This window comes from Oryza brachyantha, chromosome 1 (genome assembly GCF_000231095.2).
Source record: "Oryza brachyantha chromosome 1, ObraRS2, whole genome shotgun sequence".
NCBI lineage: Eukaryota > Viridiplantae > Streptophyta > Magnoliopsida > Poales > Poaceae > Oryza > Oryza brachyantha.
Genome location: NC_023163.2, coordinates 33,363,586 through 33,383,545, shown reverse-complemented (window position 1 = coordinate 33,383,545; position 19,960 = coordinate 33,363,586). Strand labels below are relative to the sequence as shown.

General features: G+C 43.2%; 5 protein-coding genes across 9 annotated transcripts; 3 read left to right on the top strand and 2 right to left on the bottom strand.

The window, feature by feature from the left end:
* Positions 1-1,385: 1,385 nt before the first annotated feature.
* On the top strand, positions 1,386-2,164 carry LOC102705496 (protein SOSEKI 2-like; the record flags this gene model as incomplete). The annotated part of the gene is made up of 1 exon (XM_006646682.3): positions 1,386-2,164. A coding segment is annotated over exon 1 (705 nt), but the record flags the coding sequence as incomplete, so codon positions are not given.
* A 2,471-nt stretch (positions 2,165-4,635) lies between these two features.
* On the top strand, positions 4,636-6,775 carry LOC102707728 (soluble inorganic pyrophosphatase 4-like). Of its 3 annotated transcripts, none has more exons than XM_006645342.3 (9): positions 4,636-4,707; positions 4,803-4,973; positions 5,079-5,107; positions 5,326-5,391; positions 5,468-5,575; positions 5,800-5,865; positions 5,946-6,066; positions 6,362-6,443; positions 6,519-6,775. In XM_006645342.3, exons 2-9 carry the CDS (start codon positions 4,832-4,834, stop codon positions 6,559-6,561), a joined length of 657 nt encoding a protein of 218 aa, XP_006645405.1. In that variant the 5' UTR covers positions 4,636-4,707; positions 4,803-4,831; the 3' UTR covers positions 6,562-6,775. The 3 variants fall into 3 exon arrangements, with proteins under 3 accessions (XP_006645405.1, XP_015699260.1, XP_040379501.1); XM_015843774.2 differs by having other exon boundaries at positions 4,664-4,707; positions 4,773-4,973; XM_040523567.1 differs by lacking the exon at positions 4,636-4,707 and having other exon boundaries at positions 4,737-4,973.
* On the bottom strand, positions 5,847-8,199 carry LOC102705218 (glycine-rich RNA-binding protein 2, mitochondrial-like). Of its 3 annotated transcripts, none has more exons than XM_040523575.1 (5): positions 7,839-8,193; positions 7,608-7,676; positions 7,363-7,469; positions 7,186-7,258; positions 5,847-5,927 (listed from the first exon to the last, which is right to left on the bottom strand). In XM_040523575.1, exons 1-4 carry the CDS (start codon positions 7,954-7,956, stop codon positions 7,211-7,213), a joined length of 342 nt encoding a protein of 113 aa, XP_040379509.1. In that variant the 5' UTR covers positions 7,957-8,193; the 3' UTR covers positions 5,847-5,927; positions 7,186-7,210. The 3 variants fall into 3 exon arrangements, with proteins under 3 accessions (XP_040379509.1, XP_040379505.1, XP_040379507.1); XM_040523571.1 differs by lacking the exon at positions 5,847-5,927 and having other exon boundaries at positions 6,777-7,258; positions 7,839-8,013; positions 8,113-8,199; XM_040523573.1 differs by lacking the exon at positions 5,847-5,927 and having other exon boundaries at positions 6,777-7,258; positions 7,839-7,979; positions 8,113-8,192.
* Positions 8,200-8,213: 14 nt separating this feature from the next.
* On the top strand, positions 8,214-12,634 carry LOC102707447 (pectin acetylesterase 5-like). The gene is made up of 10 exons (XM_006645341.3): positions 8,214-8,710; positions 8,824-8,903; positions 8,984-9,073; positions 10,503-10,627; positions 10,955-11,015; positions 11,117-11,167; positions 11,284-11,361; positions 11,449-11,554; positions 11,666-11,811; positions 12,160-12,634. The coding sequence occupies exons 1-10, from the start codon at positions 8,290-8,292 to the stop codon at positions 12,283-12,285; spliced, it is 1,284 nt and encodes a 427-aa protein (XP_006645404.1). The 5' UTR covers positions 8,214-8,289; the 3' UTR covers positions 12,286-12,634.
* Positions 12,635-13,589: 955 nt separating this feature from the next.
* On the bottom strand, positions 13,590-15,284 carry LOC102707171 (probable E3 ubiquitin-protein ligase XBOS31). Its single transcript, XM_006645340.3, has one exon. The coding sequence runs from the start codon at positions 15,212-15,214 to the stop codon at positions 13,940-13,942; it is 1,275 nt and encodes a 424-aa protein (XP_006645403.2). The 5' UTR covers positions 15,215-15,284; the 3' UTR covers positions 13,590-13,939.
* Positions 15,285-19,960: the final 4,676 nt, after the last annotated feature.

The following is a 19,960-nucleotide window of genomic DNA, read 5'->3' as shown; positions in this document are numbered from 1 at the left end:
TCATATTCATATACTCCACCGATTAATCGATCGCTGGGTATTTATATATATTCGCTCTTACTGATATATGTCATTATCCTGCACTACGTACGTCATATGGACATATAGCACCATCATGGTCGGGGACTAAATTATGAAAGGCCGGCTTTATCTTTAACACTAAATCATTCTAAAACTTATTTTCAAAATTAAACCTTTTTTTTTTTGCCATGCATGCCAACACTGCATAATTGGGCAGCATACGAACGAGCCCATATGCTGCATGGGCTTACCGGCCCATATGTGTGGGAGAGACTGGGGCAGTTGACCAGATGTCAAGTTTGACTCGATGACCGGCGGGCGGGCACATTGGTAGGTAGTAGGTAGGTGTGGACTGCACTGCATACATCCTATGACTTTGCCTGGTTGTCGGCGTCCATCGCAGCGGGGAGTTGTAATTCATGCCGGCCTCCATGCCACCTCTTCGTCACTCATAACAACCATTTTCATTAACACGTAAACAATCAAGCTAATCGCCCCTCTAATTGCATGTGCAAATGCTATATACTACCTATGTACTCTTTCCGCTTGACGACGTTGATTTTTTTATGTATGTTTGATCATTCATTTTATTTATTTTTTTTAAAATATGTAAAGCTCTTGTTTAACAATAAAATAAAATGATATAAAAATAATGAATAAATATGTAATTTTTTTAAATAAGACGCATAGTCAAACGTATATAAAAAAATCAGTAACGTTAAAAACATTTAGGGACGGAGAGAGCAGTATGCATGGTTAGTAGGTATCCATGGCAATATTATTAGGACAATGTTACTATCCCTTCAAACAGTAGTAATAGTAGTAAAGTTTAAATTTAATTGTGTATTGTTATAAATATATAAAATTTTATTTGAAACTTTGGTAAGATATATTTACCAATTTATTTATTTAATATAATATATGACACATCAATTTAATTTTTCGTTATGTCATATATATTTTAGTTTTATTTTATACCCCAATACAATTTGTACTATATAATGTAATAAACTATATCCTTATGATCCAAAACAACAAACGACTTACAATTATATTAGAGGTATCTTAAGAAAATCCTATTTATTATGGCAGATAAGGTGAATCCGTTAAAAAACGAACAATGTGAGAGGGAGAAATGTAGGCGAGTAGTCCGATTGACTAGCGCGTTGACCGCATCTGCCCAACATGGTGTGCCACACGCATGTCATGTGGAAGTAAGTACAGTAAGTAACTGGAGATGGAGCGCGTGGACTAACTTTGACTAGAAATAGAACGAATGGAATATATGCATGTGTTATGGTCGGTCAATGTGAACGGCAGACGAATTCGCGCGGCGAGTATATATATATATATATTGATTGATAATCAATCGGCTTAATTCTTCCTCCTCCGCCGTCCCCTCTTCATCGATCTACACACTCACTCGATCTGCAGTACAATGGCCAACAGGTCATCGTCGGGGGGTGGTTCAGGGTGGGCGAGCCCCGACCGGACGGTGGTGTGGACGGAGCCCAAGAAGAAGAAGGTGGCGTCCGTGGCCGTGGTGTATTACCTGTGCCGGCAAGACGGGCAGCTGGAGCACCCCCATTTCGTCCACGTCCCCTGCCTCTCCGACCCGCCGCGCCTCTACCTCCGGGACGTCCTCGCCCGCCTCTCCGACCTCCGCGGCGCCGCCATGCCGGCCTCCTACTCCTGGTCCGCCAAGACGACATACAGGAACGCGGGCTACGTCTGGCACGACCTCACCGCCGACGACCTCATCCTGCCCGCGCAAGGCAACCACGAGTACGTCCTCAAGGGCTCCCCGCTGCTGCTCCTCCGCCCCACCGCCACCGACCACCTCCAGCTGCCTGCAGCCTCCACGAAGAGGAGCCATCATAACAGGTGGACGTCCTTCGACCTCGCCGACTACAACCGCAGCGGCGCCCCGGCGGCGGAGCTGATTGGCATTGACGAGATATCGCCCCCGCCGTGTTCCAGCAGCCCCGACAGCAGCCGCCAGCTGCAGCAGGACGGCACACCGCAATCAGCAGCAGCAGCAGCAGGGCTTAGCCGGATGCGGGCGTCGGCGATGCTGATGCAGCTCATCTCGTGCGGCTCCATCAAGAACGCCGTCCCGCCGCGGCGGAAAGGGTCGTCGTCGGAATCGGATGTAGTGGTGCAGATGCAGATTGGGCGTGGCTGCGGCGACAATGAGGGCGACTACTTCAGCGGAAGCCTGGTGGAGAAGTACACCAACAAGAGCAGCGAGTACTGCAATGCCGGCGCCGGAGCAGAGCTGAGGAGGTCATCCTCCTGCAATGCCGACAGGTACGTACCAGCTGGTGGTTTCGCATTGCCTCTGCCTGCACAGTTGTACGTACTGAATGAATTTGTTGATCGATGAACTCACTATGTATGTATTTGTTGAGTTGCAGGGGAGCGAGTAGTAGTGGTAGGATGGGCGTGGACGGCACATCGACGGCGGCGAGGAGGAAGGCGTTAGCATACGCACAGCAGCGCCTAGCGAACTGACAATTTCAGACAACGTTTTTACGTGCACTTGTCTAGGCAAATGATCGAATGAACGATGAATGGAAACATGCATGTTCTCTTTTTATTTATTTGTTTATTTTATTTTTTATTTTTTTTAAAAAAAAAACAAGTTTGTTTGTGTGTGAAAACGATGGAACGCGTAGTCTCGTTTCTGTGACCCAACTCACACGCATAAGTCAAGGAACTAATGTGAGATGATTATCATTCACCAACATGCATGCATGTCTGGGCCCATACCATTAACAATCCAACATACTAAAAAATAAGATCGCTCCTCCAATTTCAGCCCCCATTTGACCTTTAGGGGCTATTATTGATGGGGTTGCTCTGAGAATACATTTTGTACGGGGCATTGGTAGTAGTATGAAATTATAAAACTTTGAAATAAATAAATCTATTTTGAAATAAATATAAAAAAAGATGTTATTTATTGTAAAGGGTTTTGTGGATGGGCCGACGGCCGGCCTTTTTACTGACAAGTTGAAGAAGAAAGTGCAGTATGGGCCGTCGGGATAGGCATACAGGCCCACATGAGTTGGTCGTCCGCCGCCGGAGTCATCGAGGTGTGGGGAGGGAGGGAGACTGGGAGGATGGCGGCGGAGGCGATATCGAGGGTGGTGAAGGAGAAGAGGTTCTGGATCGCCTCCTTCCTCGTCGCCTGGGCTGCCGCCCTGCAGGTACGGTACCCCATCCCCATCCCCTTCTCATCTCTATCTCTATCTATAATATCTTGAAGAAGAGACGTCAGATCTAGCAAGTCCATGGCATGGCAGGGGCACATGATGTGGATGCAGCGGCAGGACGCCTTCAAGCAAAAGTTCTCCAAGGACGACGAATACGATGACCCCTCCTCCTCATCTGATTGAGTACCTGAGATGGAGTAGCAAGGAATGAAGGGAATACTGATGAATTATCTTCTTTTTCAACTGTCCTTGTTGTTTGATAGTACATGATTGTGTCATCGCGCTCGCGCAAAGGCAAAGGCAAAGCTTCCTCCTACTTTCCCCTGTTGATCGGCTTGTGGGAGTATTAACTACTACTACTAGTTGTTGCTGCCAATTGCCAAATGCAGCCGTTTGCTGGATCTTATCCTAGTATATGTACTTTACTCTAATAAGCATGCCAATTGGTGCACACATACATACTACTACCTCCGTTTCATAATGTATGATGTATGACTTTTTTTAGGTTGCAACGTTTAACCATTCGTCTTATTGAAAAATTTCGTACAAATATAAAAAAAATAATAAGTTGTGTTAAAAGTTCTTTTGATAATAAAGTAAGTCATAAGCAAAATAAATGATATTTTCATAATTTTTTGAATAAGACAGATGGTCAAATACTGTGACAAAAAAGCTAAACATGTTACGTGAGAGGGGTATATAATATAAACGGCATATACCCACGACCGGACTCATTCCACCTCCACCTCAATATAATCAGACGTGCATGCAACTTACTACCGATTCACTTTACCACTACTCCTTCCTTGTCTACGTAGTTGTTACTCTCTCCTATCTCAAAATGCTGTGACTAGGAGGAAAATATATGAGAATGATTGAAAACAAATATTGTGATCGATTGAAAAGATAATGTAGCTATAGAAATAGACAAATGATGACGGAAAATTAATAGCTTTATTTTGGGACGGTGTAAGTATAATTTTGTTTATTTTCTGCAACCAGTAGTGTTTGTTTCTTTCGACTGTATGGACTTGGTCTCTCTTCTCGCCCCGTCAACCCGATCAACTTCCCTGCCCTGCCCTGCCCTGTCTGCCATCCGTGGATCGATAACGATGCAACACGATCTTTCTTTCAAACTTTCATGTCCATGGATTCTTTCCAATGCGCGTCCGTCTGCCAGTTTCCTTCCTTCCTTCCTTGTACACCTGCGTCGAGCTGGAGGCTCCGCTACTACTCATACATACATACATACATAAAGAGAGGGGTCAAAAAGAAGAAGAGTTGGACTGATGACTCAGCAATTACTCAACTCATAGGATGAAGGTGAAGGGGGCAGGGGCAGGGCTCTCTATAAAAAGCAAGACACACCACCATGCATCCTCTGCATACTTTCCATCTCCATTTCGTTTCTCCATTGTCGCCACAGCTGAGCCTAATATATTCAGGACACCCATCTCTGCTCCCTCTGGTGAGTGCTATCTGCTATGCTTTCTTCAATCCTCTACCATGCTGCATCTTACTAACCCTTTGTAGTACATGGACGCTTGTTTTGGCCAACAACAGCAAGCTCGAGTTAGCTTTATTTCAAGTCCATGGCTCCCCCTCTCCAAGTCCAGGGCTCAACCACCGTGAGCTCACCCAGCAAAGGGAAGGCACCACCTCTCAATGAGAGGATACTCTCATCCATGTCCAAGAGGTCTGTTGCAGCACACCCCTGGCATGACCTTGAGATAGGTAACACATACCTGTAACTCTCTGCTCACCTCACAAATGTTTCCATTCAGGCTTCTACTTTCAGGTCCAAAGCTCATCCTCTTCCCTTCTTTCCTTTGCTTGCAGGGCCTGAGGCACCAATCATCTTCAACTGTGTAAGACATCTCTGCTCGCCTTACCTCATTCTTGTATGTAAACAACACAATCCATAGTTCCATACCCATACGAATGGACCTGCTAACCTCCCAAGTGCCAACTACATGTCCAGTCTTCTGATGGTGTCCCTTCTCAGACTCAACAGACACTCTGCTGTCATGTCTCACGAAGCCACACAATATGATGAGTAATTGTGAGTTGTCTTTGTTTTTTTCAGGTCATCGAAATACCCAGAGGCAGCAAGGTCAAGTATGAACTTGATAAGAAAACCGGGCTCGTAAAAGTAAATGAACCACACATCTTCTTCTCTACCTTCAGTTTTCCTGAGCTTACTTTTCTGTACCATACAACATGTGCAGGTTGACCGAGTTCTCTACTCTTCAGTGGTCTATCCCCACAACTACGGATTCATTCCTCGCACACTGTGCGATGATAGCGATCCTTTGGATGTGCTGGTCATAATGCAGGTATGCCCTTGGGATGTTGCTATATCAGACTACAAGTTTTGCATCTATAAGAAACAAGAATACATCTAGTCATAGCCCATCGGTAAAATAATCATTCATGGACACTTCACTGGAATCTGTTACAGAATCAAAGTTTATATTCACTATCAGTTTTTGTGATCATTAACTGTTGATCTCTTTTCCCACGTAACGGATGGTTTTGAACTAATGTTTACTGCACACAGGAGCCAGTTATCCCAGGCTGCTTCCTCCGGGCAAAGGCCATCGGTGTCATGCCTATGATCGATCAGGTTTGATCCCTGCTCAAGTTTACTCTTGCACTTTCCTCGGAATGAACGAAAAAATTCTAAACCTGCAAGGTTTTAACCAGGGAGAGGCAGATGATAAGATTATTGCAGTCTGTGCTGATGATCCTGAGTACAAGCATTACAATGATATCAAGGATCTCCCACCTCATCGCTTAGCTGAAATCAGGCGTTTCTTTGAGGACTGTATCCTTTCAATCTCCTTCTCTCAATGAGCTTGTTCTATTTGCCAAGTACTAGCATTCATAGAGGACAAATTATTCATGGAACTCTACTAACGTTGACTCAGCTAGGTTTTCAATGCCTTCTTTAGTACCGCAGTATGAATAGCTTGTGATTTCTCATGTTTGAAAGGAAAAGAACATATGGTCTGTGTTTTTAGATGAATGCCTATTAACTGCAGCTTGACCACTTAGTGCATGAACCCTGATAATGCTCCTATCTTATTGAGTTAAATGTTTTCTTTAATGAGCTAAAACAGACAAGAAGAATGAGAATAAAGAGGTGGCTGTCAACGATTTCCTGCCTGCCACTTCTGCTTACGAGACCATACGCCATTCCATGTGAGTTCCAATTCCCACATATGCTCATTGAGCGATATACATCACCAAATATTGAGCTGGTTTTTTGTTCTACAGGGATCTATATGCTACTTACATCCTTGAGGGCCTACGCAGATAGGAGGTGCCTTTTTACTGCTGAAGATGTTGAGAAAAACATGGACACGTTACATTACAAACATATACTACCATTCTTTTCTTAGTATGTTTATCCTAGATAGTTTGTAGCCTTGATGAAAGTACGCCCATTCTTTTTCCCAGCTCCTATATGTGATATGAATAACTGATTGAGTAAAATCGTAAATTTTGGATGAAATGATGTGTGCTTCAGGATATACAACTGCCCTCTCGTTTATCGACAGATAGCATAGAATGATCACCTTTTCAAACTCGATAACTCGTGCACTGGTTTTTCATTGGTAGATGAGATAATCAAGTTCATGTTCTCAAGCCGGGGATATGGAATTGTTCCCCAACCGGCCAGCCGGGGTCCATGACTCCATGTTGAGCAAAAGCAGACGAAACCCACTTTAATAGGACTATTTTCGTATCAATCTGCGGAACTTTTAGCTTTGCTTGGATATTATCAGTTATCAAAAGCCAGCACAATACATCAGATAAATGATAAATCTACAAATGACTTGTCTGTTGAAACGATGAGACATGATAAATCTACAAACACATGCCTAGTTCAGCCCCCATTTATCCCAACACAACAGAAGACAGTTAGTAACAAGCTGCTTACTCATGCAAGCAGAAGTGGCACCAGATCATCCGTTGTTTGCGTAGTGCACCCTTATGGTCCTACCATCAATCACCTGACGCAATTATCAAATGGAACAGCGTCATTAGCAAAAGCAAAGGAAATTTTACACAGCAATGCATATTATATTCATGTCAAAAGAGAAGAAAGCAAACCTACCTCACCGCTCATCTTGTGCAATGCTGCAGCTGCTTCATCCTCTGAAGCAAACTTGACAAAACCGTACCCTTTGGATTTCCCTGTCACTGGGTGGCATATTACTTTCACTGCAAAAAAAACATTAATCAATCAGCAAGAGGAGGATGCCGTCGATCCACATACACACACACACACACAAAAAATAATAACACACAGATTCAGACACTTAATAGCATTAAAAAAAAGGAGGAGATGGTCATGTGTACCTTGAATAATGTGGCCATGGTGAGAGAAAGCATCCTTGAGAGCAGTCTCATTTGTATCATAAGAAAGACCTGGATGGAAATGGAAATTAATAGGAGACACATATAGCAGTAGAAGAGTTTAGCAGTAAGTAATTCAACCAAGAGGAGAGGATATGTATATGTGTGCACAAATTCCATCAGATGAGATAAACGTATTGATTGCAAAGAAACCAGCAAGCAAGCAGGAAATACCGGCAACGAAGAGTTTGGAGCAGCAGGAGGAGGACGAGGACGAGGAAGAGGCACGGGCTCCTGACGGATGGAGCAGCCTCACCAACGGAATCACCGCGTTTCGTCTCCAATTCAACATTGCATTGCATTCAAACCCTAGATCTAGATCGATCCCCAGATTGCATTTCAGAAGCGCCTTTTGACAATCGCACCCCGGGAAAACACTCTTATTAAATACTCCTATGTAGGGATCGAGCGAGCAGTTAAACTTGTTGTAGAGAGAGAATCGGCCGACCTCAACCAGCCGCGGCGGCGGAGGCTTCGATCTGCCGCCGTCGGAGTCGGAGAAGAGCAGCGATTATTGTACTGTACGCGTCGTCTCCTTTGTTGGTATTGCACGTCACCCCGCCGCGCGAGTTTTAAAAATGACGACGACCTCAGATCGATCCACCAACTACTACTGGTCAACATCATGCCGCCTCTCTTCTCCTCCCCGCCGGCGCTCCGCCGCCGCCGCCTCCTCCACGCTGCCGCATTCGCCCTCGTCCTTGCCGCCGTTGCCCTCTTCCTCCTCCTATCCCCCTTCGACGGCAGTGCCACCCCTCCCCCGTCGTCCTACGGCCACCGCCTCCCCACGCTCGTCGACCTCACTCTAGTCCACGGTGCCCGGGAGAAGGGCGCTGTCTGCCTCGACGGGACCCCGCCTGCCTACCACTGGCTGCCGGGATTCGGCCACGGGTCCGACAAATGGCTCCTCCACCTAGAGGGCGGAAGCTGGTGCAGGAATCTCACATGGTGCGATCACCGCAAGACAACCAGTCTAGGATCATCTTCCTACATGGAACGGGCTGAGTTCGTCGGTATCTTGAGCGACGACGAGTTCCAGAACCCAGGTCGAATTCGCATGCACTCTACTATCACTCACTCTACCTGCTTCTCTTCTGCTGCACTGAATCAATTACACTTGACAACAATGCCATCAAGCGACTACTCTTTCGTCCTGCAGATTTTTACAACTGGAACAAAGTCAAGATCAGGTATTGCGACGGTGCCTCATTTTCTGGAAATGTCCAGGATGAACACCAGGTTTGCGCGACCTCCTGCACTTATCTCCCTACCAAATTACTACCCTCGAATTAATTGCATTGCCCGATGGTTCTTTACAGTATGGCGCCAGTTTCTTCTTCAGAGGTCAGCGCATCTGGGAAGCGGTCATGAGTGAACTCCTGCCCAAAGGTCTAGCCCGTGCTAAACAGGTTCGCTCTTCCAACAAATATATCGCCTATTTGTGATACCCAATCCTATAGATACTGAACAAATTTTGAGTTAGGAATTATCCTACTGTTTATCGTAGTATTGGATCACTCTTGCTGCTTTTAAGCAACACACTATCGACTGGCCGCATCCATAAAACAAGCATGAAAATGTATATACCACCGCTGTTTCCTGATAGAGCCGGAGTGCCCGATCTTTCGGTGAGTGGGGATAAATTCGATTTGGTGGAAGTTGACCCTCACGATCCGACTACGACGAGCGAACCCGTAGCGCCAATGCAATCGCTGAACCAACTCCCTGTGGTTACCGACCTTGTTGGTGCAAGATCAGCCTGATCACGAAGATCGTTTCCTATTCGCAATCGAAGAACGAACAAGAAAAAGATGCGAGCAATCTAATTATCACTCAAAGGTGGAGTTCTACATACACGAGGACAGCGCTGATTTGCGCGTGTTCAAGAGTAGCTAAAGCTAAATGTAAAATAAAACTCAAGTCTCAAATGAAAGAAAGCCTCTCTATAAATAGAGGAAGAGGGGGCGCAGCCCCTATGGAAGGCGCGGCCAGGAGGTGGGGGCACCGCCCTAGGTGCCCACACGAGGGCCTATGTTGGTTCAGGTTCTATTCTTCTGGGCCTTCATTCTTCAGTAGCATGACGAATTCAGTTCTCTTGCACGGGTCCGAGTGATTGGCTCACAAGGTGACGCCTGGGGTGGAGGTGCATCTGGAGGCGCTGGAACTGGTGCTGCTGGTGTAGACATACTCGTGGTGTCCTCATCATTTCCAATAATCAAGTACTGATTTTTTTAGAGGAATCACCGGAGGAGAGATGTTCCCCACCTGAATTTGTATTATCATGAAAGACAAGCTACACGAGTGGTGATTGCAGTGTGAGACTGAAGTCTTTTTGCTTCATCCGTTCGGCCCAAAGGCCACATTCTTGAACACATCTCCTTATCGCATTGGGCACATAGGCAGCCACGTTTCTAAAGACAACATCATGTCATGTTTACGAAGGGTCATATGCGTATGTTGATATAGGGGAAAATAATTTAATTTCAGCATGAATATCCTCTTCACTTGCAAAACACTGTCAATTATGGATCATAATCACATATTCACCACAATATGCCTCCAAAAATATGTATCAAGTGTTCCTGGTCATTTTTATCAAGTCAAAGAGCATATCTTGTAGCTAGGTGATAACTGATCCCTTTAAGCCCCAATTATGGATGATAGGAATGTGGGATTAACTGATGATTTACACCCACTTTTATGATTTTTATGTTTTATACCTTTTGATCTCCTTGTTTTAATGTGTTGCATATTATTGTAATAATTCATTGTAGTACTAGCAAGTTAACTCAAAACATTGTTGTGTTAATTTAATGTTTTTATTTCCTAAATTTGCAGGCTTTTCTTACAGGATGCTCCGCAGGTGGTCTATCCACTTACATTCACTGTGATGATTTCCGTGCACTTCTACCAAAGGATTCTATTGTTAAGTGTCTTGCAGATGGTGGTTTTTTTCTTGACGTGTATGTACTTGCTTTGATCATGACTATTCAAGTGTTTCCTAATTTTTCAACATGCATTGCTTCACCGTCTTTATATGTTCTGGACTGCTGCACTTCAGTATAAGCATCTGGGAATACTCAGTTGTCAAGAGTTTGTTATTGGCATGATTTTTATCATATGTTAGCTTTGGATGCATAAAGTGCATATTTTAAACCACATTGCCTGCTCACCTCAGATGAATCAACTGTGGATCAATCAGTTAGCTATGCATGTATTAATTTCTTACCATCCAACAACATGTCCAGTAAACGTGTATTGTACTGTTCCTCTACCTTTGGTCATTACAGAGAAGACATTTCTGGGAGAAGGTATATGCGCAGCTTCTATAATGATGTTGCTCATCTGCAGGTTTCTCTCTCTCTCTCTCTCTCTGCACTTTCTCTGCGTATACCTTTTTTTGTATTTTTTTAATTTGTAATATTCTTATGCTTAGTGTTGATTTGTTACAGGATTTGCGGAAAAGGTTCCCTGGTTGTAGTTCAGATATGGAGCCAGGGCAGGTAGCCCTTAAGTTTTTTTCATGATACTGATTCTTGTATTAATATCATCACCCTTTTTATTTGTTACTTCTCAATATGCCGTGTGCTAAATAGCAATTCTTAATTGTGCCTTGTAGTGCTTTTTTCCACAAGAAGTAGCGAAGGGCATCACCACCCCAATGTTTATTCTCAATCCAGCATATGATGTTTGGCAGGTACCATTATCTGTATCTGCTGTCAGGCCTCATGTTTTGTTAGCAGCTCCAATATTAGTGTGACAAAAATCTGCTGTCCTTTTTCAGATTGAGCATGTCTTATCTCCAGATGGATCTGACCCTCAAAGTCTGTGGCAAAATTGCAGAATGGATATTACCAAGTGTAATGCGAAACAGCTTGAGATTCTACAAGGTTGTAACATGATAAACTCATGACATGTGTTCTACTGCTCTTGTCTTCTGGATTACTTACCTTGCTTCCACTGTCACTTTAGTACCATATTGAGAAATATTCTTTTTCCAGGTTTTAGAAAATCGTTGCTTGATGCTATAAGTGAATTCAAGAAGAAAAGGGACTGGGGTATGTTCATTGATTCATGCTTTATACATTGTCAATCCATGAAATCTTTGGCTTGGCACTCCCCATCTGCTTCGAGAATAAACAATAAGGTAATATGTGCCTCCTGTCACTGCAACTGATCTTGTTATAGAACTATAGGCTGACATGTCCACTGTAGGATTTGAACTTACAGACTTTGATGGTTAGAAATTGCATTGTTTTAGAGTATGATGGTGTAGTTTTATTGCAATGTTATCATCACTTCTGAATGATAGATAAAGAATGCTTAAATAAAGTCATCAGAGCATATTGATAAAAGAGAAAAAAAAGCATGGGGCAGTACTGCTTGTCTACCAATATCTTAAACTAGAACCTTTTCAGTCCTACTGATTCGTTTGTTTCTGAGATCAATGACACGCTCACTCATTAATCGTACCAATTTCAATTCTGGTGAACAGACTGTGGCTGAAGCAGTGGGAGACTGGTTCTTTGATCGGAGAGAGGTGAAGGAAATAGACTGTGAATATCCGTGCAACCCGACATGCTACAATGTTGTTCTTGAACGACCCTTTGATGAAGAATGACATGTGGCTCTTTGTTGGTTGTTGTAGTTTACTGCTGATTTTCAGCACAATATGCCCCCATGGGGCTCAGCTCAGATATGTCCAGTTGAATTGGACAGACACTACTAGTAGCTCAGATTTGATGTACACCTGTACTTGAGGACCGTTCAAACATAAAAATATGGACAATATAGAAAAGCGTTCTGTTGCCGTGTTGATGCCTCTATCAGTTTGTAAGAGTGGCAAGTACACCTGATGGCGTTTTTCTTCCATCGGTTTGTTTGGGGTGATGCCAAATACTCCTATGAGTTGCTGTCTGCTTGTCCCTGAGCTGACAGGTACGTTGTCCGGTCTAAGCACGCAATTTGTTGGAAGAATTTGCAGTCAGTCTTGTTTCCTTTCCTCCCCTCCCACTAGCAAATAGCAACGGTATTATATTATATTATTGGGTCAGTAGATGATGTTAGATTATTGAATTGTATATTGCTCAATGATAGGATGCCTGGGCTTGCAAATATCTACCAGAACCGGCTGGCTGTCTGCTCTCGTCATCCAGAAATTGAAACTGCACTCCCTTCCCTTTAATACCTAACTGATGTTGAACTGCGTGTGTGCGTGTATCCCAAGAGCAGGTATAATAGCAGGCTATAAGTCAACAATAAGCATATTTTAAAGAGACAAGAGGAGAGAGAAGAGAGATGTGCTATGTATGAGTTAGCTATTAAATTGACTATAGATAAATTAGAGCTAATAATTGACTATACTATTGAACTTGCTCGGAGACCAACAACAGACAGGTTCGTGTCACTTGACCACCCCTTCTCTTCCAAATCCAAGCGTTAATTCCTGACCCATACAGTATGTGCATCTGCTTGTAGGACTTGTTGCACTACCAATAGTATCAGCTCGTCGATCGAATAATGGTAGCTGATGTTTTTTACCGGACATTGCATTTCAGGTCAATTAAGGACTAGTAGACTACAAATCTGTCCTTTTGAGATGGATGGTCATAAACTTAGCCAAAATGATACTACTACTAAATTAAAACCCAACGCCGGGAGGCCCAGGTCATGCTAGTACTAGTTACTGTAGTAATTAGCGTTAAGTACAGGTGATTCGTCCAGGGGTGTAAAACGGACTACCCGCTTTATAGATGAGTAAAGCGATCACTCGTCTGATTACCACACACCAAGTTGTTTGTGGTGGCGCAAAGCGGAAAAATGACCGTAAATACATAGCTCAATGTGAAAATGATTGGATTAAGGGTAGGAGTAAAACTCTGTCAACAAAAGGGGACGACCGAAATTGAACTTTGGTAGTGCTAATATGTAAAAACATGCACAGCTGCATCTTGGCCCTCTGATATTTATAAGAGTATGATAGTCGTACAAATGATAAACAGGGAGCATCTAGTATTATTTACCATGACAAGCGAAGAAACAACTAGCCAGGGAGGTGGCACTGGCAGTGGAACAAAATAAATAGTGCTACAAATCCAATGCAATATAATAGTAGCAGAAATGCAATCCAAAAATCCCAATAATATCCCAATTCCTGTTTACCTAGCTATTGGTGTATGATGACCCGAGGTATTAACTAACACTTCCATGGTAAGGAGTGTACAGTAATAATAGTAATGTACAAAATGGTAATCAACCTAGCTTGCGCTTGAGGTTCAGTGGAGAGAAGGCTTAATGTGGGCGAGGTCACCTCCGTCGACCAATCTGAAGGAGCAGAGGGAGCCCATGGCCGACGAGAGGCCCTTGAAGCTGCTGCTCCTGGAGCGCCGGCGGCTCAGTCGCGGCTTCTTGGTGGCGACGACGAGGCGGGAGATGGTGGTGCGGCAGAAGGGGCAGGAGGGCGGGTGCAGGAGGAGTGTCTTGGGGTTGGGCTTGCTGTGGCAGCAGAGCGCCAGCGTGCACGCCGCGCACATCTGGTGCCCGCACTCCTTCACCTCCATGCTGCACGCCTGCTCGAAGCAGATGTTGCACGCCTCCTCCTCCTCGGACTCCGACTCCTCCTCCTCGGCGCTCATGCCTCCTCCTCCCTGACCCTTGTGCTGCTTCTGCCCGAGTATCCTCTTCTCCCTCTCCCTGTTCGCCTCCATGAGCGCCGCCTCCAGCAGAGCCTTCGCGTCCGCCTCCAGCTCCGCTATGAACTTCAGCGGGGACGGCCACACCATGGGCTCCGCCGCCGCCGGGTTCAGCAGCGCCGCGCACGCGCGGTGGCCCCGCCTCAGCGCCACCGCGTACGGGATCCTCCCGCCCGAGTCCCTCTGTAGTCGGTCCGCCCCCCAGGCGAGCAGCTCCCGGACGCAGTCCACGCTGCCGGCGCGTGCGGCCAGGTGCAGCGGCGTGCTCCCGGGGAACCCGTACACGGCGGTGTGCGCGGACACGATGGCGCCCTTGTCGAGCAGGAGGCGGACGCAGGAAGGCCGGCCCTGCCTCGCGGCGAGATGCAGCGGCGTGGCGCCCTGCTCGTCCCTGACGTTGACGAAGCGCGCGAAGCCCCAGGAGGCGGCGACGGGCCCGGACCCCTCCGCGGCGGCGAGGATGGCCTGGAGGGAGTCGGCGTGGCCGTGGTAGGCGGCGTGGTGGAGGCAGGTCCTGGCGCGCGGCGAGTCGAAGGTGAGGACGGTGGCACCGGCGCGGAGGAGGGCGAGGACGCAGTCGGTGTTGCCATGCATGGCCGCCAGCATCAGCGGCGTCTGCTTCTTCCGGCTGAAGACGTCCGGCATAACGCCGTGATCGAGCAACACGGAGACCACCTGGAGGCGGCCATTGGCGGCGGCGATGTGCAGGGCAGTGAGGCGGTCGTAGATGGTGGCGCGGCTGGCGAGCGCGGGATCGGCGGCGAGGAGGGCGGACAGGGTGTCGACGTCGGCGGCCTGCGCGGCGCGGAAGAGGTGGTGGTCGTGGGTTTCGCGGGTGCAGCTGAGGCCGTGCCCCATGGGGCGGTGGCCTGGCCTGCCCTGCCCTGCCCTGCCCGACACCAAGTGAAGGGAAGCGAAGCGAGGCGAGGGAGAGGGAGCGCGCGGGAGGGACTCTCACTCCGCTTTCGCGCCTTCTCTGTTTATACCTCTGTCTCTCTCACACACACACACACACGCTACCAACACCTCACCTCCTTCCTCCCACTTGCCTTTCTCAACCATTTTTATTTATTTATTTATTACTATGACTACCTCCTATTTTATTAAATTTTTAATGATCCATAAATATAGACAGTCACTCTCCTTTACTTTTTCCAACCTTTTTTTTTAATTTCGTTCCAAGTCGTCTTGTTGTATACTTCCTTCTTCAACTACTTTCTAGTTGTCCCCAAAAATTTAGAACCAGTACGATCCTCATTTCATTTCTTACATACTATTTAGATTAGATAGTTATTTAAATTTCTTACATACTATTTAGATTATATAGTTATGAAAAAAATTAATAAGATATATCACTATTAATTTTAACTTCTACTAGTAACTAGCCACAACAATAAACAATATATAATTATTAATATGCCTATACTCTCAAGGGTAAATTGTTCTTGCTGTCATGTGGGTTACATTTGAACGTGCATGTTTATGTAACATTATATTACACACCAATTTGTTATTAAAATTTCCTTTGTGACTATTTGGATGATACACATCCACTTAGAATAATTATAGCCCATTTTCCAACTATGTAATTGTTGTACCTACACATATTAGTAATAATTAATGTTAGGAAATGGTTGCTTCCTCCATTCTAAAATGTTGGTACATAGAATAGTATTTGATTCCTATAGTACACCATAGAGCAAGTTGGTCGGTATCTAGATATCTAGATCCGTAATACTACGATGATAAAATCTTAACCTAAGCAGCAATATTTTAGGATGGAGGAGATGATATTTACTGCTAGCATCACTCACCCATTTTTTTTTTTTTGTTTCTGGTAGTTAGGTTTGGTTGGACACTCGAGGCTTATGAATACGTTTACCATCGTTTCGCAACGGACATTCTCCGAGGAGAAAGAATACCATAGCAGAAATTCTAAAAAACATATCAGTGGTGCGGTGTTACAAGGATTTTGGGCGAAAATTTTGGAAGGTGACACCAATTCAACTGGCATCGATCATGCGACAAACACACTGTATCCACATATTTGTTGGAAAAACATTGCTTGCAGCCGCTGGAATGTGATCTTTGACGGAGACATCGAGCGGTTTTCAATTGACCTTAATTTGATTGCAATCTTGGCCGTGTGCCTTTCGCCCTTTTTTGCGACCTGTGACTGTGAGCTTGCCTTGCATCAGATGTGACCCGCAGTATTGCAGAGAAAAGAAAAATGGAGGCCCCAAGTTGACGACCTAACTCGGCTCCAGCTCATGTTCAAGATCCTCCCAAAAATGATTCAAAATGAGCCACGCCAACCAATGAGCTACTGGTAAGATCTTTATTAAGACATTCAAAGTATTATAAACTCTCTCCGTCTCTAAATATTATTTGACGTTGGTGACTTTTTTATATACATTTGACCATTCGTCTTATTTATTTTTTTATATAATATATGAAGCTATATATATATATGCATAAAAGTATACTTAACAATAAAAAAATGATATAAAGATAATTAATAATTATGTAAATTTTTTGAATAAGATAAATGGTCAAACGTGCATAAAAAGTCAATGACGTTAAATATTTAGTGAAAGAGGTAGCATATCTATTGGTACATAAGTATATATACTTATTATTTTGTTAAAATATGATAAATTGGTGACTGTTACTAAACTGTAGTACTATAGAAGATCGATGCAAATATGTACCAATGGGAGCTAGCTAATTAACAACTTAATATAGGAGTAACACTGATCAAACATGCGACCGTGTTGATTTTATAAATTAATAAGAAGAAACAACTCAAATGGTTGTCGGTGCACGCATTGGCATCACCGACTGACTTGATTAATTATGAACCGCATGCTTAATTAGCAACCTTAATTCACACTGTATGTGGTGGTGTACTAGTGCTATAGTACTAGGTTGTGTTTGGTACACTTTCGATTTCAAAGTACTTTTTTTACCTGGATTTATTTATGCACACTAATTATTTGCGTCGGCCATCTCCTTTTCACAATTCAGGCCAAAATCACTTTATTTCTATGTTTCCATTTCCCATTCATTAAAACTATGGCAACTACAGCCTTGGCTTCTAAAGTGTGAACAATATAATATGGATATAAATTAGTTTTTACTACTCCTCCGTTTCACAATATAAGACTTTATAAGTTTCCCTAGATTCATATAGACGTTAATGAATCTAAAAATGTATATAAATTATATACATTCATCGATTAATAAATTTAGATAAACCTAAAAAGTATTACAATATGAAACGGTGTTAGTATTACTTGGTCGTAGTTCAACCGATTTGAGCCTGCATACTTCTCTACCTAACATCCAAACCAATGAAAGGAAAAGAAAGCACGCACTTACATTGGCTACCTTTTTCTTCCTTTCTTCCTCCACCGATCCAGAAGCTTAAACAGTCAATTAAATCGCTAAACATGTGGGCATGCATGCTAAACGCCGATCAGCACCATTATATAATGGTGATTAATTAATTCAAGGGAACAACGTCCTACTCACACCTCACAAGTACTTCTAGCTAATAGATAGACAAAAGGTTCCTAGCTATGCATACATTTCGTCACATTAGCCAATGCAAGGAGATGTCATGTTAAATCGTCAGGTGTAATGTAACCTCAGTTGATCTACTATTCACCAGTAAATAGTGTATAGGTTTGCAAACATATAGTCAGTATGTTTTGGGGGAAAAAGTGTGTAGGGAGCAGTAATGAGGATTTGTCAAGAATTTATTCATATCCAATCGATGCAACCCCTTAACATCAATTGATCCACTTGAGAAATGTCGCCATTCACCTGATTGATCGATGTAATTTTATTGATTATATGTGAAGAGTCTTTTCTGAACATCCTCAGGCACTATTTGTGAAGCTTAAGATTTTGTAAATCAGCCGGAGAGAATGTAGCTTCTTGTAATATGGAAAAGCTAAGCTAGGTTTTCTACCTCCTAGCTACTAGTTTATTTTTTTAAGTGTTATAATTACAGACTCTCATAATGTTTAAAATAGCGTATAACTTATGCTACCGGAAACTGCTCAGCCTAGAGCACCAAGAGCGAAGACGAATTGACGCGCCGAGAGTTTTTGTTACCTGCTAAATTAAGGGCGCATGTACAGTAGCTAATTAACAATAAGCTTAATTAAACAAATACTATATTGCTATCACATTATTCCATTAGAAAATATGCTACTTAAATTCTCTATCACGACTAGTATTTTTTCACTGGTCAACGAGGCATACATTCTCTGACTTTTGGGTGCTTGTAGCAAGCAACTATAAATATGGGATGAAATAGCGACAAAACTCAAAAGTATGCATGAAAATCGCTTTCAAGGGACCAAAATCGTGCGTACGCATCGAATTAATTCTCAGCCACTTGTGTGCACATAAGTACATATGCTCTTTTGTCGATGGATTTGGGGTCACGTCTCGCTTAGCATTTTATATCCGTAGTAGTTTTCATGCATTTATTCACTTTTGATTTTACTCGCACACTGCATCTGCATCCCATTTGGCAACTAGCTTGTATTTATATGTTACGATTCATCTATGTTTGTTACTACTCCACTTTGTAATCGATGTGATGTCTGTTTATATATTTACTACTCCCTTTGGGTTTGTATGTTAGGCATCATTGACTCTTAAATCAATCTATATTTGATCATCAGTCTTATTAAAAAATATATAATTATTGTTTATTTTATTATGATTTATTCTGTTGTTAAGTAAACTATAAGTAGATTTGTATCTTTGAACAGTTACAATAAATCTAAATAAGATGAATATTTAAATGTATGCATAAAAGTTGATGACTTTAAATATAGAAGATAGGAGGGAGTACCATGGATGAGATCATGAAGTAATAACTGAAATAATGGATGAACTGATAGTGAAATGAATTTGACTGTATGTATGCGTATACAGGTTATTTCTCAATACCGTACCACCGACTTAATTCAGTTTCATGACGCAACTTACTACCAGCGTGCTTCCCCCTCGTGAAATAAATCAACTTGTAAGGTTTAAGAATTGTTGTAAAATTAGTTAATTTTAATCTTTTTTCATTACGTTTAATTGAAAATTAACTAGTTTCATCCCTACTTACTTGCCCACCAATACTACTTCTCTATCAATAAAAGGTATATCATTATTACTAAAGTTGTATCCTATTAATAAGAGGTATATATGTTAGTTAGTCTTTTCTTAATATTATGAAAGTTGTATTAGGATACTAGGAACGAGTTTATTTGATGTTAGGAGCAAGTTTATTGTTGGATGGAGCGAGTAAACATGTATCTGTCTTGTTTGTCTAATGAAGAAGAGTGCAGCTAGCTAGTCCTTGGTGTACAGGGTGATAGGTCAATGTATTGTTATTAACGTGACACCTAGCTAAGCTAGCCTTCCATTACACACGCATGTCCTTGGGCGAATACAATATAATTATTAATTTATTATAATAGAGCCTGTAGCTAAGCTAAGAGCAAGTTCAACAGCATAACCAACTACAAGCTCCAACTCATCTATAGTTAATCTAATAGTCAACTCATATAATAGTTACCTATAAGAGCAAGT

Bases quoted from the DNA above. Each gene is read 5' to 3' on its own strand.
- LOC102707728 (XM_006645342.3), top strand. From the start codon at position 4,832: ATGGCTCCCCCTCTCCAAGTCCAGGGCTCAACCACCGTGAGCTCACCC. The intron at 4,974-5,078 runs GTAACACATACC...CTTTGCTTGCAG, and splicing joins CTGGCATGACCTTGAGATAG to GGCCTGAGGCACCAATCATC. The intron at 5,866-5,945 runs GTTTGATCCCTG...GGTTTTAACCAG, and splicing joins TCATGCCTATGATCGATCAG to GGAGAGGCAGATGATAAGAT.
- LOC102705218 (XM_040523571.1), bottom strand. From the start codon at position 7,956: ATGTTGAATTGGAGACGAAACGCGGTGATTCCGTTGGTGAGGCTGCTC. The intron at 7,677-7,838 runs GTATTTCCTGCT...ATTTCCATCCAG, and splicing joins CTCCAAACTCTTCGTTGCCG to GTCTTTCTTATGATACAAAT. The intron at 7,259-7,362 runs GTAGGTTTGCTT...TAATTGCGTCAG, and splicing joins TGCACAAGATGAGCGGTGAG to GTGATTGATGGTAGGACCAT.
- LOC102707447 (XM_006645341.3), top strand. From the start codon at position 8,290: ATGCCGCCTCTCTTCTCCTCCCCGCCGGCGCTCCGCCGCCGCCGCCTC. The intron at 8,904-8,983 runs GTTTGCGCGACC...GGTTCTTTACAG, and splicing joins ATGTCCAGGATGAACACCAG to TATGGCGCCAGTTTCTTCTT. The intron at 11,016-11,116 runs GTTTCTCTCTCT...GATTTGTTACAG, and splicing joins ATGATGTTGCTCATCTGCAG to GATTTGCGGAAAAGGTTCCC.
- LOC102707171 (XM_006645340.3), bottom strand. From the start codon at position 15,214: ATGGGGCACGGCCTCAGCTGCACCCGCGAAACCCACGACCACCACCTC.